This window comes from Quercus lobata, chromosome 7 (assembly GCF_001633185.2).
Source record: "Quercus lobata isolate SW786 chromosome 7, ValleyOak3.0 Primary Assembly, whole genome shotgun sequence".
Lineage (NCBI taxonomy): Eukaryota > Viridiplantae > Streptophyta > Magnoliopsida > Fagales > Fagaceae > Quercus > Quercus lobata.
Window position 1 is genome coordinate 1,156,623 of NC_044910.1, and position 18,742 is coordinate 1,175,364.

At 33.0% G+C, this 18,742-nt stretch overlaps 2 protein-coding genes across 9 annotated transcripts in view; one reads left to right on the forward strand and one right to left on the reverse strand.

The window, feature by feature from the left end:
- LOC115952501 (short integuments 2, mitochondrial-like) overlaps positions 1-18,742 on the reverse strand; it is a 50,534-nt gene that overhangs the window by 28,995 nt on the left and 2,797 nt on the right. For 2 of the 8 annotated variants that reach the window (XR_004083427.1, XR_004083423.1), the window contains 3 exons: positions 13,606-13,760; positions 12,882-12,940; positions 10,296-10,729 (listed from right to left, as the gene is read on the reverse strand). Coding sequence is in view for 1 of the 8 variants with exons in the window: in XM_031069682.1 (XP_030925542.1) it covers positions 16,646-16,731 (86 nt within the window). In the remaining 7 variants the exon portion in view is untranslated. Of the gene's footprint in view, positions 1-10,292; positions 10,730-12,881; positions 12,941-13,605; positions 13,761-16,628; positions 16,732-16,831; positions 17,013-18,742 lie in introns of those variants that run through there. The other 6 variants (XR_004083429.1, XR_004083426.1, XR_004083424.1 and 3 more) reach the window with 6 other exon arrangements.
- On the forward strand, positions 1,718-5,474 carry LOC115952496 (putative disease resistance protein RGA4). Its single transcript, XM_031069675.1, has 2 exons — positions 1,718-4,624; positions 5,149-5,474. The coding sequence occupies exon 1, from the start codon at positions 1,951-1,953 to the stop codon at positions 4,600-4,602; it is 2,652 nt and encodes an 883-aa protein (XP_030925535.1). The 5' UTR covers positions 1,718-1,950; the 3' UTR covers positions 4,603-4,624; positions 5,149-5,474.

Genomic DNA, 18,742 nt, shown 5'->3' on the forward strand with positions numbered 1-18,742 from the left:
TATTATTGTGAGGTTCATTGTAGAGAACTATTCAATGAGACTGTATTAAAGTTTATGGTTCACGTGGAGGAAATCATTATAGAAAGATTTCGAAGGTCCATAGACTAATGTACTAGAGGCAAAGGCAACCAAGAGCGGGTTTGTTTGCAAAGGATGCATAGAGGGTGGTCTATAATATAAAGGTTTTGTAAGTCTTGACCATTTGTAATTATTCCTTTATTTTGAATTATATAGGACTTTTTCAGTTTGTGTCATTAGAGTGGGGTTTCATTTGAAGAGTTTCTTAATTAGTTTTCTACTTAGTTACCAAATTTTGTATTGTACTTTATCGCTTATACATTCTTGTTTTATGGTGGCAATCTTTGATTTGTGTTGAAGTATAATAATATTGTGGATCACTTAATTGAGATTTTGAAAATTAATTAATAATTTCGCTACAAATTTAACAAAGAGGTCCAAACAATAACGCCTCGTTTGATACACTCACTCAAACACATGTTTTTAATTTTTAAACAACATTACACGTATTTTCATATACCAAACACCCCCTAATTTTTTAAACCTATGGTGGCCACCCTAAGCGACAAATTTGAGAGTGAGTCTAAGGGTGAAGGTGTCCACCATATGTTTTTTGTTTTTTGTTTTTTGGTTTTTTGGTTTTTTTTTTTTTTGCAAAAAGCTAATCGAAGAAGACCAAGTCTATAAGTGATTTAAATTCTATTGCTTTCATGTATACATATTTTTTTTCTTCTTTGTGCAATTATTATATTATGACAATTATTATTAGACCATTAATTTAAGGATTATTGGAATTTTGTCTTGAGTTTTTTTTTTTTTTTATTTGTATGGAAATAAATACGAAAAAAGAGGTTAGAAACTATTTTTACTTCATTACCAAATATTAGGCTAAATCACAGATTGCACCCTCTAACTTTGTCTAAAATTCAATTAAGTTATATAACTTCAATTTCTTTCAATACAATCCTCTAAATTTCATGCTAGGTCTTAATAGTTTCTCTACCATGGGAACCTATCTTGATGCTGGTCCTAAAGAACGCATGATCTTAAGGTTTGATGAAGTGGCTAGATTAGTGTTTGTGAGAATTTGGTAGTGGGGTTTTGGTTATAATTACCAATTATTGATAGTCAATGAGTGAGGTATTTTGGGTTTTGTGTGTTGTGTTTGTATTGGTTGGTCGTGTGTGGTGGGGTTGGGCTCACCATGAGCCACCAAAAACCCATTCACCACCACCCACAAATCTCATACACTTAAAACACATAAAAATTTCTCACTACTTGCAATCCAATAGTAGAAGCTACAAAAATAAGGCATTCTTTTTTTTTAATTCTTCCTTTTTTTTGTATTCTTCTTTAGTTTAATTATTTTTTAAATCCCAAATAATAATTTTTATTATTTAAATTTTTATTTTTTCAAAAATATTCTTTATTAATTTTATGAATTTTTTAATGTAAGAAAAAAAAATTGTTTTGGGAGTCATTAACACTGCAATTTTGACAAACACTTATAGAAGGATTAAATTAAATAAAGTTGAAATTTAAGGGGCCAAATTGAATAAAATCAACAATACAAGATTGAATTGAATTTTAGGTAATATTAAAAGGTGCATTTTGTAATTGAAGCAAAATATTATTATTATTATTTAAATTGTGCCCCACCGTAGAAGTATTATTATATCTTCAACGTTACATTGTTTTCTCCAGTACAACGCTCAGGCACTCTCGAAATCTTCGCTCCACCCAAACCTCTACTCTTCCCGTAACCAAACACCACCTGAACCCATCTCCCAGAGTCAAACCCTAGATCTGAAGCTGTCCGCCTATAATAAAGCCTCTCATCCTGTAAATCTGACTTTCCACTTCCAACCCAGCAAGAGAGCACTCACATTTGATTTACTTCCTTTCCAGTTTCCGTTGCACCAGATCAAGAACATGGCTGAAATTGGCTACGGCATCGCAGTGAAGGTCCTGGAGCTGCTCGGATCGGTTATTTACGAAGAGCTCAGTTCAGCATGGGGCGTCCGAAGTGATCTGACAAAGCTTGAGCGCACTGTCAAAGCCATCAAAGCCGTACTCTTGGATGCTGAGGAGAAGCAAGCCAGTGACCATAGGCTGAGCATTTGGCTAGGGGAGCTTAAAGACGTCCTTCAAGATGCTGAGAATGTGCTGGATGAATTTCAATACCGAATTCTGCAGAAGGAAGTTATGAAGAGACAGGGGAGCACTAGCAAAAAGGTGAGTAACTTATTTTCGAGTTCTAATCCACTTGCAGTCCGTTTTGAAATGGCACATAAAATCAAAAATATTAGGAAGAGGGTAGATGAAATTGCAGCTGAGAAAGATAAATTCAATCTTGCTCAAGGACTTGTAGATAGGAAGTTAAATATGCAGGAAATGAGGGACATGACCCACTCCTTTGTTGATCCTCGGAATGTCATCGGTAGGGAAGATGCTAAAAAAAATATAATACATCTTTTGACGGACCTAAATGAAAATTCCAGCAGAAATGTGGATGTAATTCCTATCGTTGGGATTGGAGGTTTGGGGAAGACTGCAATTGCCAAGTTGGTGTATAGCGATGAACTGGTAGTTGGTCATTTTCAATTGAGAATGTGGGTGTGTGCGACTGATGATTTCAATGTTACAAGGTTGATAAAACAAATCCTTAAATCTGCAATTCATAAGATTGATGAGAATTTTGGTGTGGATGGGTTGCAAAATAGCTTTAGAGAACTTTTGAGAGATAAGAAATTTATAGATAATTTGGCTGTGGATGAGTTGCAATTTAGATTAAGAGAACTTTTAAAAGGTAACAAATTTCTACTTGTCTTGGATGACGTTTGGAATGAGGATCGTAATAAATGGATGGAATTGGAAGATTTGTTACTTGGTGGTTGCAATGGAAGTAAAATCATAGTGACAACACGAAATAACTCGATTGCTACTACTATGGGTACTTCTCCTACATACCGTTTAGATGGCCTCTCCCAGGAAGATTGTTTGTCTTTGTTTGTGAAATTGGCATTTAAGGAAGGAGAAGAAAAACATTATCCAAACCTCTTAGAAATTGGAAAAGACATTGTTAAAAAATGTAAAGGGGTTCCATTGGCAGTGAGGACTTTAGCCAGCCTACTTTATTCAAAAGTTGATGAAAGGGAGTGGAAATCTGTGAGAGATAATGAGATATGGCATTTAAAACAGAATGAGGGCGACATCTTACCTGCATTGAGGTTGAGTTACAATCAATTGCCGTTTCACTTGAAGCAATGCTTTGCCTACTGCTCTCTTTTCCCAAAGGATTATGAATTCAAAAGTCTTCTTTTGGTTCAATTTTGGATGGCACATGGACTTCTTCAATCACCTGACAATGAAAATCAAGATTTGGAAGATATTGGTAACTTGTATATCAAGGAGTTAATGTCAAGATCTTTGTTTCAAGATGTAGATCAAGACGCTGTGTTACTTTATACCTTTAAAATGCACGATCTTGTCCATGATCTTGCACTCTCAATTGCCAAAGGTGAGTGTTTGGTAGTGACCAAGAAGTCCTCCGTTTCTGCAGGAGTTTGTCATTTGTCAATTTTAGAGAATGGGCAAGAAGTTACAAAACAATTAGAGAGGTTGAGCAAAGTTCAAACTATTATTTTCAAAACAGAGCAACACATGTCCATACTTGAAACATGCATCTCAAGATTTAAGTACTTGCGGGTGCTTGATCTGGAAAATTCATCCTTTGAGGTGTTGCCAAATTCTATCCGAAGTTTGAAACATTTGAGATATCTCGACCTATCAGAGAATCGCAGAATCAAGCAACTTCCAGATTCCATTTGCAAGCTGCACAGTTTGCAAACTTTACTGCTTGGTGATTGCAGCAATCTTGAACGGTTGCCCAAAGGTATAAGGGACATAATCAGCCTCAGGTTTTTGGTTGTTACAACAAAGCATATCTGCTTGTCGAAGAAGGCAGTGGGTTGCTTGGATTCTCTTCGATTTTTGATGATAGGTGGATGTGAGAATCTAAAATGTCTGTTTGAAGGGATGGAGGGGCGCCTCACCAATCTTCGAACATTGGTTGTTGGACGTTGTCCAAGTTTGACTTCTTTATCACTCAGTATCAAACACCTAACTGCCCTAGAGACCCTGGTGATTGTTGAATGTAAAGAGCTTAGTTTGATGGAGATGGAGGGAGAAGACAATCAAGATCTCAAGTTGAGCCTCCAGAATTTGAAGATTGAAGGTTTACCTAAGTTGGAGGTTTTGCCCCAATGGCTCCAAGGATCTGCAAACACTTTACAGGTGCTAAGGATTGAAGAATGTGAAAATTTGAAGGCTTTGCCGGAGTGGCTGCCACGTCTGAAATCACTTCACACACTTCAGATTGTCGAATGCCCTAAGTTGTCATCTCTCCCGGAGGGGATGGAAGCTCTCGCTGCACTAAGACAATTGCAGATTGAAGGTTGTCCTGATTTGAGTAGAAAATGCAGAGAAGAAGATTCGCACAAGATTGCTCATGTACCACTGATTAAACTCGAAGGGACCAGGTTCACAATAGAAAAGAAGATGGCGTCAGCGAGTACTTCCTAGAAGAAGAAAAAAGGAAGATGAGGTAAGGGCATATCTGTCTTTTTGTTCTTCTTCTTTGTGTTATTTAATTATTTATTATGGTTTTTAAGTTTTTAGTTTATTTACGCTTAACAATGACTACTGATAGTTGATACTAATTCTGAATGCTGGTTAATGGTTATGTTTAGCCCTTTTTGTCCAAATAGTTTTAAAGTAAATTGAAACAAAAAAAAAATATCTTTTTGGATGAAAATTGAAAATAAAATTCAAAAACTTAAGTGGTATTTAAATTTTTTCCCCCCACCCTTTCCTCACAAAAATATAAAAATAAATGGAAAACAGAAAAAGAGAAAAAGAAACATTGATCTATTTAGGAGTAATTCATGGACAAATTAAATCTTGTTTATGGAACATTGTGTTTCAATGTTTGGGCAATAAGGCATATAATCTTGAATGAATATACTAAAATTTTATTTATTTATTTTTCTTTTGTATAATCATTTTTATACTAGTATTATTCTCATTGTAAGTTTCTTATATACTATATAATTACAAATTTCATTTCAGGAGTTCGACATAAGTCACATACAATAGAATTTGAACATTGCTCAATTCAAAGTCACAAGTTCCTTCCATAATTCGTAAGCATTTATTCATTGCAATTTGGATTACAAGATGTAAATAAATAAATACTTCTATTATTTAATTTCCTTTTAAGTCATGTAAATAAATAAATATTTCTGTTATTGTAATTTGAACTAAATGATGTAAATAAATAAACATATTCGTCATTGTAATTCAAAGTAAGAGATGTAAATAAATAAAGAAGTGTTGTGTATACTCCCTTGAGTACATTCTTGCGTGTAAAGTTGAGAGATCCATGGATTGGTGTGTGCAAGCATTCGTTCTAATATTCATGTTTTATTCTTCTTCTTCGTAAGCAATAAGCATCATATATATTAACATGCTTATTTAATTCGAAAATATGGGGTATAATTCACATTGAAGGAAGTGACATTTGTATTTGGAATTATAAATTTTCATTTCTGTCAAAAGATTTTTCTAACTTAAACCAAAATTACAAAGATATATTAAAATTAAGTTTAGAGAAAAATGACATGCCAATGATTACAAGCAGTTTGTTCTTAGGTTTGGGAACAACGAGTGTCATTTTTCAAATACTTCAATGTAAGCATCTGTTAACTTTGAAATACAACTTGAGCTTTGTAATACAACTTGAGTAAATTTGAGACATTAGCACAAGAAGGAAGGGAAAAAAGGAGGAAGAAGAAAAGACCAGCATATACAACCGTAATGTTAAACCAAAAAAGAAGAAGTGACTAACAGCTCCAGACACAGCATTTGCATTAGGGGTATCATCAAGGATGAATGGACCAAGGTTACCTGCCCTAAATAAAGTAAGAAGCTTTTTTGATACCATTAAACGAGCTTCTAAGTCCTTATGAGGTATCTTAAATGCCTTTTGTAGTGCTTCATATTGCTTCTCTGTAGTCACTCTCGTATTCTACATTACCAGTGAATTCTCAGAGAGTTAAATACAAAGCACATTGGAATTCTTTGACAAGATCTTGAAAGGGAAAACGTAAGGAGCTAGAAATTTAGGAATGACATAAAATAAAGCAAGATATTCATAGGTCACATGGAGACCTGATCTAAGCTACATTGGAGGGTTAAGGGTTTAAAGCTAGCATTTTTTTAAAAAGTAAAAATTGGGAAATAGAAATGAAAATGGGGCTGTCCATGAGAGATCTAATTGGCTTGGGTTTTAATTAAAAAAAAATAAAAGATTAAATTCCAAATTATATCCCTTTAAATTTCAAAATTTTGATATGATCCCCAAATGTTATGATTTGCTCATGCTTAATTTTTGTTAAGTGCCGGCCAAATTTGGCATCCCAACTACACCCTCTATATTTGTATTTATTTTCAATATGTTTGAAATTCTTTTGATTAATCTAGTGCTTAACGGACACAAGTAGGCATAGCACATTGGCAGAAGTAAACAAATCCAAACAATACCTAGTGTTAAGGGAGTAACTCGAATTTTGAAATTTTATGAACAAAATCAAAATTATCCCAAACTTTAGGGTGTAATTTGCAACTTAATCTAAACAAAATAAACAAAAAAAATCAATACAACTTCTTTAGCTTGAGAAACATCCACTCATGATAATTCTAAAAATTAACTCTATTCAACCCATAAAGATTGAATTGAGTAGTGTTAGGATGTTCCTTAGAGTGCTGTCAGGCGTTGGGGTTGGAGGTGGTGGCTGGCTAAGGAGAATGGAATGCGGAGCTTGGCCGAATTGGGGGACTATTGATCACATTTGTTCAGTTCAGCTTACAATTCTCTACATTCGGTCACTGCAAATTGATAGTCTGTTGGAGGTTTAAGGGTTTAAAGCTAGCATTTTTTGAAAAAACTAGGGAAAAAAAAGTGAAAAAGGGGTTGTCCATGGATTTAATTGGGTCGTGTTTGAATTAAAATAATAATGAAAATATCCTAAAATTTGGATTAGTTTTGATTTTATCACCTAAAGTTTTAAATTTTTTAAGTGATTCCCAAATGTTATGTATCATTACAATTTGCTACCTTCCAATGCCCAACGACATCTTCTATATTTGTATTTATTTTGATTTTGTGCCCTATATGTTTGAAATTGTTTTGATTAATATAGAGCTTCATGGTTGTGCTGTATATAAACTAAGTTATTTATGAATAGTTTGAGCTCGACTTGTGAAAAAACTTATTTATGTTCGTTTGTTTAGCAAACGAGTCAAGCTCAAGCCTAAGTTTAGACTCAATTATTAAATGAGTCAAATTCAAACATAATAATTTATTCGTGAACATAAAAGCTCGATTTAATTATGTATAATATTATATTTTTATATGTATAATTGTCTTGAAATATATTTATTTATACTTGAAATTGAATTGTATAAATTTATAAATAAATTCATATAATATTAAACACTTAATTCATAATAAAAATTTGGGATGGTCTTGTTTTATTTGGATTTTGGAGAATGTGACATGCTTTCTCTTTATATTTTGGCCTTGATGAACTGGGTCTTGCATGTCTTTCGAGAATTCCTTTCTCTAGTAATTTCAGTCCACTATGTTCTGAAGCTTTTCCTTGTAAAAGAGAGAATTAGCAAAGAAAAAAAGAGGGGAGATCAAATTTGATATATATATATATATATATATATATAAAATTTGACACTTTTAGGATTTAAATGTACCCATCGATAATTGTGCTACTGGGTACACAAGGATTAAAAAAAGAGGGACATTGTGGCTTATTGATACCTATGCGGTTGGGGCATCAAATAACGCCAATTAGATTATAGTATATCACCCTTAAATTTCTCTGTTGTTGACAGCATTGATTTTGGTCCTTTCTAACTTTAATATGGCATGTAGCAGACAGTAGTGCATTATTTTACTTGCAGGAAGGTAGTCTTGCTTATAACAACATTTCTTACACAATCTTTATTGTGATGCTCACCATATAACGTTCATAGTTTTACCTCAATTGCCATGCAATAATTTCTATCATTTATGTGATACCCCAATTTGATTGATTGTGTGATGTGTGTAGATATGTGATGAGTCCCACATCGAGTATTTACTAGGTTGAACTGAGTTTTATTAACAACTACAAGGAACCTCAATTGTGACTAGTTCTTTTGAGGTATAGCGCAAATGTGACTAGCGCTTTTCCTTGGGTCGTTATAATTTAAATTCTCTACTGAAAGCCACTTCAAAGAATGTTAAATCTCATTTATGCCATTTGTTTAAACCTACAATTGTCTTGTGGAACTTGCAATGACCCTCTAGCTACCTTGACACTAATTCTTGAACGTTTCAGAGTGTACAACAATCCAAATATAACCGTGCACTTCAATACAGAGACCATGGATATTGTTAGCAATACAAAAGGCCAGACGTCTGGAATTTTACTTCAAAATCTGTGTTTGAGGCAAAGGGGTTATTCTATGGTATTGGTCATTCACCGAATTGTTAGTTGTTGGAAGGCCAAGTTGAGCTTGACATCTATGGGTACGTTTTAGTTGATGAGGGTATTGCAAACGAATTCGATCAGAATGTACATTTTGTAATCTATTATTAAATTAATCATTCTCTGCTAGAGAAATTTGTTTGTAATTTATTCCATTTAACTATTATTTATAAATTCAAGTCCTAACCGCTGTATCATACACAAAAAAAGCGGGGAATAGATTTGTGGCACAATAACTTGTTAGAAAAAAATTACACAACACTATTTGGACACCTTCTCTCTTCACCTCTCTATTGCGCATGTATCTAACTCAATATCTGAATCAATACATATTAGCTTATTAATCACCACAATTAAAATGAATAAAATAATCTCTCTCATTTTCAATGTGGGATTAAACATTTTCACTAATTCCTAATCTTTTATATTAACTCTCACATTTTTACATTTATGTTGTAATACAAATCAATTTTAGTTATATAATATTAAAATGCCCCAACAATTTTTTATCATAAAGTAAAGACACTAAAAAGAGTTTATTCGATTATAAGATACTTGACTAGTTAAGCTAACTAAATCCTACTTATAAGATGTCATTTATTTTATTTGATAAGCTAATATTTTCTTTTTAATACACATTTACTTATTTATTTTCGAAGCTGGAAGTCTTTGTTTGAAAACATTAAAAGGTGTTAATTCTTTTCATTTGATCTTTTATTCCATTTGGGCATGATTCATAATACGATCTACTTTTTTAGAAATTGATAAACATAACGTTAGTAATTTTTCAAACCAGCCTTTTATTTTATGAGAAAATTCAATGCACATTAAATTAAAGAGAGTCACATTTTTATTTGAAAGATAATACATTAATGATATTTCAGTACAATGTTGGATCTTCTAAACATGATTAGAATATAGGGCCAAGGGTGTATTAAAGGAGGGAAGGCATTATAGTCAATGTGTAGAAAAGGATTTCGTTTATAAGTTCAATGATTTTCTCTCCCTCGCTTCAAACTCAATTGAGGCCATAGCAACACAAGCCAGATTCAATAAAATAATTACTTTTTGTAATAATCCTTCATTTTAATTTAAAGTAGGGAATCCCTATTTTAGTTCTCCATTTTTTTATATTAAATATGAGACATGATATTTATTTGATTTTGTGTGGTTTTCATCTCTCTTAAGTTACCTTTTACACTTAAGGCCAGCTCTAGTATTAATTCACTTTGGCAACTATCTAAGGCTTCCAAACGGAAGAATGACTCATAATTTTGTTCCTAAAATAAAATATATCTTATCCTCTTTAATTTTTTTTTTCTGTTTTTTTAATTTGAAAAAAAAATAATTAACGAATGCCCTAAAGTCATTGGTTTAATAACTATTTTTTAAATTTTTTTATGGGATTTAATAAAAGTAACTAACTTTTTTGATAATTTGTTATATTTCCCATGAAAGTAGTATTAAAACTTTTTAAAAATGATTCATAAATAAATGCCATAGAAATATCCGTTATCAAGGACTCTTTTTTAATTTTATTTTTAAGTGGTCCACGTCTAGCTAAAAATAGCATGCAGTTGCAAGACACTTTGGTGTTTGACATACATGGTCCAAGTAGTGGACACAATTTTTTTATTTTTTTTTGGGCATGCAAATGGAGAGGACTTATCAACTTAGCAAAATACAATCGAAGTATTATGCACCAAAATAAGCTACAAGTTACAACCAACAAAAATATATACAAAAAGTTAGGGGTATGCTGTATGCATTTGCACCATCCTTATATGGTCCCAAAAGAAAGAAGTAATAAAAAAGGTGGGATATGTGTCATGAAGTGGATACCTGCACATCTATTTGTCTCTGTGTCCTTGTTTGTCTAAGTAGATACCTGCAATCATTGATTAAATTTATTGGAAGTGAAGGATATGAATTGTTCTCTGATGTAATCCATTGAACTGCTAGCTGGGAATCAGATTCTAATCGCAAATCCAAGCCAATCAAATAAGACCTAAGAAGCTACTTGCTAAGCATTCCTCTTTAACATTAAGTATCACTCTGACCCATCTGCCTTCGACCTCTAGCAAATTAGTGCTTCTTCACATGACCTGCATTTTCATTCAAACACAAAATCCATGACCTACTTCAAGTAGCTAGAGGAGACTAAAATCCATATATCATTATATTACAACTATCAAAAGCATCTCAGGAACAGCCACTCAACAGCTTACTTATAAACATTAATATCGGAAACTCTACAAAATTTGGATGTACAAACAGATGACATCAAGTACAGCTTATCAAAAATGTAAACATCACATTGTCAAACTATTTGCCCCAATAATAAATAGAGCGATGCCTTTAAATTGCAGTAATATAGATGGCTAGTGCTGATGGTTATCACATCACAAGTACATTGCATGATTAAACAATACACATTGAGAGTTGTATATTATGGAAACAAAATAGAGATGAAACTACAGGACGTTTTAGAAAAGAGAACACTTTTTAGATAGGCATTTATACAATGGTGTGATACACCACAATGGTAGTGATACACAAGCAGAAACCACTACTTTACTAATAACCTGATAAGCTCTTTGAAATAAATATATATATAAATATATATATATACATATGATCGTTAGTCGTGAATTGTGTAGCATCACAACAATTTGAGTTTTCAACCTATACAAAAGTTATCACCAATGCCTGCAAGTACCAAAATCTACAATTCTGAGACTGAGACTAAAAGCAAAAACTAAGAACCATTCGTTGCACCAAACCAAAATGCCAAAGAAAAACAAAGATCATATTCAAACCATCTCCAATAAATGGTAGAGGAAGAATACCATCAATAAGATCATAAAATCAATTTCACAATTTCTCATAATGCTTCTGTGTCAAATTTTCATTATCATTTTCAAAAAGCCATACTACAATTTCTAATCTTCTAACAATGGGGGTAGTATCAATTTATCCCTATGTATTTAATTGTGTCAAAAATTTTCACTCATAACTTTTAAACCAAGTTTGTGTTTGTGACGACCGTATAAGCTATTTTATGTACAACTTTTTAAAATTTCACTTTTTCTCACATTTTCATACTACAAGTATTTTTGTACACTTTCAACAAAAAGGATTTTAACAAAAAACTATGGCCATGTTTGGTTCAATAATTTTCATCACTCAATTTCCGTCACTCATCACTCATTACTCATCACTTAAAATACCCTACCCGTTTGGCACCATCACTCACTTGCTATCACTCAATATTTTTCACATTGTTCGTGGGTCCCATACCTCTCACTCGGTGTTTTTTTTTTTTTTTTTTTTCAGTATCACCGAACCCAGTTGAAAAAAAAAAAAAAAAAAAAAAAAAAAAAAAAAAAAACCCAGATCAGATCACTGAACCCAGTGAAAGAAGAAGGAAAAAAAAAAAAAAAAAAAAAACCTAGATCAGAAGGAAGAAGAAGAAGCCACCTAGTGTGAAAGGAAAAAGAAAAAAAAGAAGATGAAGAAATGCAACACAGTGAAGAAAAAAAAAAAAAAAAAAAAAAAAAAGAGAAGGTCAAAAGTTGTGGCTAAAGTCTGACAGTGGGTCCCTCCATGTAGTGTTATTTATGGAAATGCCATTGAGTTATGAGTTATTGAAACTAAAAAAACATTTTAGGTGTTTTCAGTTTCTATAACTCAAAAATCAGATAATTGAGTGATGGAAACAGAGTTATGATAGTGCCAAACGGACTTCTAGCTATAGGTCCCACCCTTTTTGAGTTATGAGTTATGGAAACAGAGATATGAATTATGAAAATTGATGAACCAAATACCCCTTAAATAAGCTATTCCCAAACAGACCTCAAAAAGTAAACTCTATGTATTAAATTGATTTTTTTTTTTTTTTTTTTGGAATTGAAGCTAGGTTCTCCTATAATATAAAATTTACTTGGATTTTTGGAAGTTGGGGGACAATGTTGTCCCAATCAATAGTGGAGTGATGAAATTGAAATTTGACTAAAATTGAAGTTTGGATTTTGTCAAATTGACAAACAATGACTCTAATCTAATGGCCTCCATTCATGTCGAGAAATACATGAAATTAATTCATAATTAAACGAGATGACGATAATTCTAGAAACCAATCCTGAATCATCCAAATAAGTATTTACTTTAATCAGAGAATTGCATGCAATCAGTACTACTCACAAAAATGGACAAATATCATCAAGTGCATGTTGAACTTGTGAGAGAGAGAAATACCTTTGCAATCGAACTTGTGGCAACGCTTAACAAGGCGGACACTGTCCTTGGCGAACTCTCTGAGACGGTTAAGGCGGTTTAGGCAAAAATGTGAGATTCCAATTATAGCCATAAAAATACAAAAATACAAAAATCCAAGGGCTATTAGCAAATCAAACACCTAAGCATGACCATTTAGTCATAAGTTGACTTATAGTGGTATTGTTTTCCTTGGTTTGGACCTAGTACACTATCATCATTATTGTTTCAATTTGAAATATATGACCTACATATGCGACAAATAGAGATAGTAACTCCTTTGTGTTAATTAAGATAAATGCATTACAGGGGAAAAAAAGGGTTTCTAATGTTCTGAATGATTTAGAAAAGAATAAAAAGAAAAATTAAAAGGGTATAGTTTATTCTTGTCAAATGTCTAGAAAAATGTGTCTATATATATGACATGTATATTTTACCTAGAATAATTATACGTCCACAATTTACCATAAAATTGACACATTCTCATAATTCTATTCTATAGCCAATTTGACAAGCCAACTACACTGGCTGCGCTAAGGTCCAACTCATGTGCCCTGGAAAACTATTCAAATTTAAAGTTTAATATACCAAATAGTGCTTTTTCTTCTCTTAAAGTCAGTTCTAGATTCTACATGTTATATTTTTTCTTGCATTGATGTATTCTATGCAACATTTCTTGAATAAAAAAAAAAATGAATAAACTTACAGGCAGATAATCTGAGGCACCAGACGACTGCATCAAATCCTCACAACCTGTCAAGCTGCAAGGTGCTTTCTGGCAATTGCAGAGTACTTCCATCATCTCCGAGCTCTGAGCTCTCTCTGGCTAGCACTTCCTCAACAGGAATGAGAAAGAAAACCCTATACCCACATCACATCTTTAATCACTTTCCCTAAATATAAATGCTAATGTCTTTTTGATATCCCTTTTATCATTTCTATAGAGATGTATAGAACAATAGATAGACAAGTTTAAATCTTAATTAAGCAGTAGAATTATCTCTCTGACTCTATCTATCTCTTTTTCTCTCTTATTTTCTTTCTTGGATAAAAAATTTTTAGAAAAGAATTGCTTTCAATGAGCAGCCATATTTGACTTAGAAAGAGAGGAGAGGAAGAAGTAGAAGGTTTGATTTGGTGTTTGGTTATTATGATTTTACTAGTTTTTGTAAGAGTATGGATTTACTCTTCCCCAATTTATGTATTGTCTATAGGGTTCCTTGTAAGTTTTCTCTTATTTACTTCTTCTAAATCAAATAACATTTTTTTGCTTACCTTCGTGTCATCTCAACCACCCCCGAACAAGGTTGTGTTGTTTGCTCATTTATCACTACCATAAATTATTGTCATTCACTCTTTCAACAATTCTTCATTTTTTTTAAAGTATTAACAAAAGAACATTACAGCCACAAAAAACAAAAAAGCTTCACATCCTTTTTAAAAAGCCATCAAATGAAGCTAAATAAATTTAAAATTTTAAAAAAAGAAAAAGAAAAAGAAAGATCATTTTCCTCTGAACTTACTAATCATCTGTTTCAAATCAAGCATGTTAGAATTGCGTGGTTAAATGATTATAGGAGTGTTAGAATTGTATGATTAAATGAATAAAGTTACCATTGTTTGTGTAAGTAAACACCTGCAATCATTGATTTAATTTGTTAGAAGTGAACGATATGAATTATTCTCTGATGTAATACATTGAACTGCTAGTTAGGAATCCGATTCTAATCCCAATTCCAAGCCAATTGTAATCCATAGTACTATTATGGATACAGATATTCAATTTAAGAGAGAATATCGTTAGCCAACATCCCTTATCAAGTCAAAGAATGTCCCCTGCACCAGCCAACATTGGAAAGAAAGGCATCATTCTTTGCATAGTATGTCACAGATTCTATCTAGCCCCCTCTTTTTTCTTTCAAACAAATAATGAGATTCCACCAAATCTATTCTCAACTAGAGTATGTATCGAATAGTTAATTTACTTAAAGGAAAATGATTCCGCCCCAACAAATTAAAAGATATATACTTTGTCTCAATGCTTAAGTCATTCTTATTCCATGCTTTGCCTACGGCCTAAAAAGAATTGTGTGCCAAGTCAAGTCATGATCCATGGTGCAGTAAATCCACCTACGTACAATTTTGCTTCACCTATTTGCAATTATATCTGCCCTCTCGGAATTGCTCTATAATGAAAACAGCTGCTAATACTTAAAAAGGCATTGATTCACTTAACCATCAAATTCCTTTCCATCCCACCACCACAAGAAGATGGCTCAAAATGCCTATTGCATTGCAGGGAAGATCATGGAGCTGCTTGGATCCCTTATTTACGAGGAGCTCAGCTCAGCATGGGGCGTACAAAGCAATCTGAAAAAGCTTGAGTGCACTGTTTAGCCATGAAGGCCGTACTCTTAGATGCTGAGGAGAAGCAAGAAAGTGACCATAGGCTGAACCATTGGCTAGGACAGCTCAAAGATGTCCTTAATGATGCGGAGAATGTCCTAGATGAATTTCAATATCAAATTCTGCAGAAGGAAGTAATGAAGAGATGCAGGAGCACTCGCAAAAAGGTGGGTTATTTCTTTTCTGGTTCTAATCCACTTGTATTCCATTTTGAAATGGCACGTAAAATCAAGGGTATTAGGGAGAGGGTAGACGATATTTCAGATATTAAGGCGGAATTCAATCTTACTGCACAACTTGAAGATAGGAAGACAACAATGTACCGGAGGGACATGACCCACTCATTTATTCCTTCTCAGAATGTCATCGGTAGGGATGATGACACAAAAAAGATAATAAATCTTTTAATGCAGCATGATGTTTATGGAAATGTCAGTGTAATTCCCATAGTTGGGATTGGAGGTTTGGGGAAGACCACAATTGCCAAGTTGGTGTATAATGATGAACAGGTGGTTAGACAATTTCAATTGAAAATGTGGGTGTGTGTGTTAGAGGATTTTGATGTTAAAAGATTGATAACAGAAATCCACAAATCAGCAGTTGGTATTGATGAGAATTTGAGCATAGATCAGTTGCAAATGCGTTTAAGAGTACATATAAAAGATATGAAATTTCTTCTTGTCTTAGATGATGTTTTGAATGAGGATCATACAAAATGGATTGAATTGAAAAATTTGTTACTTGGTGGTTGCAACGGAAGTAAAATCATAGTCACAACACGGAATAACTCTGTTGCTACTATTATGAGCACTGTAGGGTCTTACAATTTAGATGGTCTATCCCAAAAGGATTGTTTGTCTTTGTTTGTGAAATTGGTATTTAAGGAAGGGGAAGAAGAACAATATCCAAACCTCTTAGAAATTGGAAAAGAAATTGTCAAAAAATGTACAGGGGTTCCATTGGTAGTGAATACTTTAGCCTGCCTACTCAATTCAAAAGTTGATGAACATGAGTGGATATCTATTAGAGATAATGAGATATGGAATTTAAATCAAAAGGAGAGTGGCATCTTACTGCATTGAAGCTCAGTTATAATCAATTGTCATTTCACTTAAAGCCATGTTTTGCACATTGTTCTATTTTCCCAAAAGATTTTGTATTCGATAATCTTCTCTTGATTCAATTTTGGATGGCACATGGAATTTTTCAATCACCTAAGGATGATAATCTAGAGTTGGAAGATGTTGGCAACTTGTATATCAAGGAGTTGCTGTCGAGATTTTTCTTTCAAGATGTTGAACAAGAAAATATCTTGTATTTTACCTTTAAAATGCATGATCTTATCCATGATCTAGCACTCTTAATTGCCAAAAGAGAGTTTTCAGTAGTGACCAAGAAGTCTGCCCTTGCTGTAGAAGTTTGTCACCTATCATTTTTAGACAATGGGCAAGAAGTTACAACACAATTAGAGAAGTTAATCAAAGTTCAGACTATTATTTTCCAAACAGACCAATCCATGTCCTTACTTGAAACATGCTTCTCAATTTTTAAGTACTTGTAGGTGCTTGATTTGAAAAATTCATCCTTTGAGGTGCTGCCAAGTTCTATCAAAAGTTTGAAACATTTGAGATATCTCGACCTATCATTTAATCACATAATCAAGCAACTTCCAGATCCATTTGCCAGCCGCACAGTTTGCAAACTTTACTGCCTGAAAATTGCCACAATCTTGAACAGTTGCCAAAAGGTATAGGGGACATAATTAGGCTCAGGCTTTTTATTGTTACAACAAAGCATACCTGCTTGTCTGAGAACGCAGTAGGTTGCTTAAGTTCTCTTCGATCTTTGTGGATATGGAGATGTGTGAATCTAAAATGTGTTTTTGAAGGGATGGAGGAAGGGCGCCTCACCAATCTTCGAACATTGGTGGGTTGGAAATTGTCCAAGTTTGACCACTTTGACACCGTGTATGAAACACCTAACTGCCCTAGAGACCCTGATAATTCGGGATTGTAAAGAGCTTAGTTTGATGGAGGTAGGGGGAGAAGAAGACAATCAAGATCTCAAGTTGAGCCTCCAAAATTTAATGTTTTTCCATTTACCAAAGTTGGAGGTTTTTCCCCAATGGCTCCAAGGATCTGCAAACACTTTACAGCTGCTATGGATTGGAGGATGTGAAAATTTAACGGCTTTGCCGGATTGGCTGCCACGTCTGAAATCACTTCAGACACTTTGGATTGACAATTGTCCTAAGTTGTCATCTCTCCTAGAGGGGATGGAGGCACTAACAGAATTGTTAATTATGGTCATCTTGATTTGAGTAGAAAATGTAGAGGAGATCACTCATTTACCACAGATTGTTATTGATGAGGGCAGCATAAATTTACCAAAAGAAGATGATAAGGTAAGGGCAGATTTGTCTTCTAATTAATATTTTTGTCCTATTATTATAGATGGTCTTTAAAACTCTCTTCTTTTTATTTTTTGCTATGAACCCAAACCCCCTATTTCATTTATATATAAATAAAATAAATATAAAAAAAAAAAAAAAAAAAAAAAAAAAATCCGCTAAAGCCCTCTCTATCCAAATTAGATTCAAATTAAATTAAAACCAAAGATATTTTTTTGGATGAAATTGAATTTCCAAAACTAAATCGGTTTTCTAAATATTTATATTCCCCACACTGATTCCGAAGAAGAGAGAGAGAGAGAGAAGAAGAAACATTTAAACCTATTTAATTCATGGAGGAATTGAATCTTGTTTCTAGAACATTGTGTTTCGAAGTTTGGGCAGCAAGATATTGACACATAAAATCTTAAATGAACATATTAAATTTTTATTTATTTATTTTTCTTTTGTATAATCATTTTTCATAGTATTATCCTCACTGCTAGTTTCCAATATATTATATAACTACAAATTTCATTCCAGGACTTCAACACAAGTCACAACCAATAGAATCTAGATGTTGCTCAATTCAAAGTCACAAGTTCCTTCCATAATTCGTAAGCATTTCTTCATTACAATTTGGATTAAAAGATGTAAATAAATAAATACTTCCTTTATTTAATTTGCTTTCAAGTGATGTAAATAAATATATAAATATGTTATTTTGCATTTTGTATTTTATGTAAAAATAAACATTTATGTCATTGTAATTCAAAGTAAGATGTGTAAATAAATAAATGTGTTACGTGTATACTACCCTAACTACATTCTAGTGTATAAAGTTGAGAGATCCATGGATTAATATGTTCAAGCATTTGTTCTTTAAGATTATACTCATGTTTTTCCTTAGTATCATATTGAATCTCATCTAGTCTCCTACCGTTCAAGTGCTTCCAATGAAGGGGAGTCCCTTGAGTATTTAAAACTGCCAGCAAGTATTGTGCAATTCGATCCTCACCTACCACTAAATCCTTTAGAGAACCTTCAT

What these genes read in the sequence shown, in the direction of transcription:
- LOC115952496 (XM_031069675.1), top strand. Translation starts at nt 1,951, where the DNA reads ATGGCTGAAATTGGCTACGGCATCGCAGTGAAGGTCCTGGAGCTGCTC.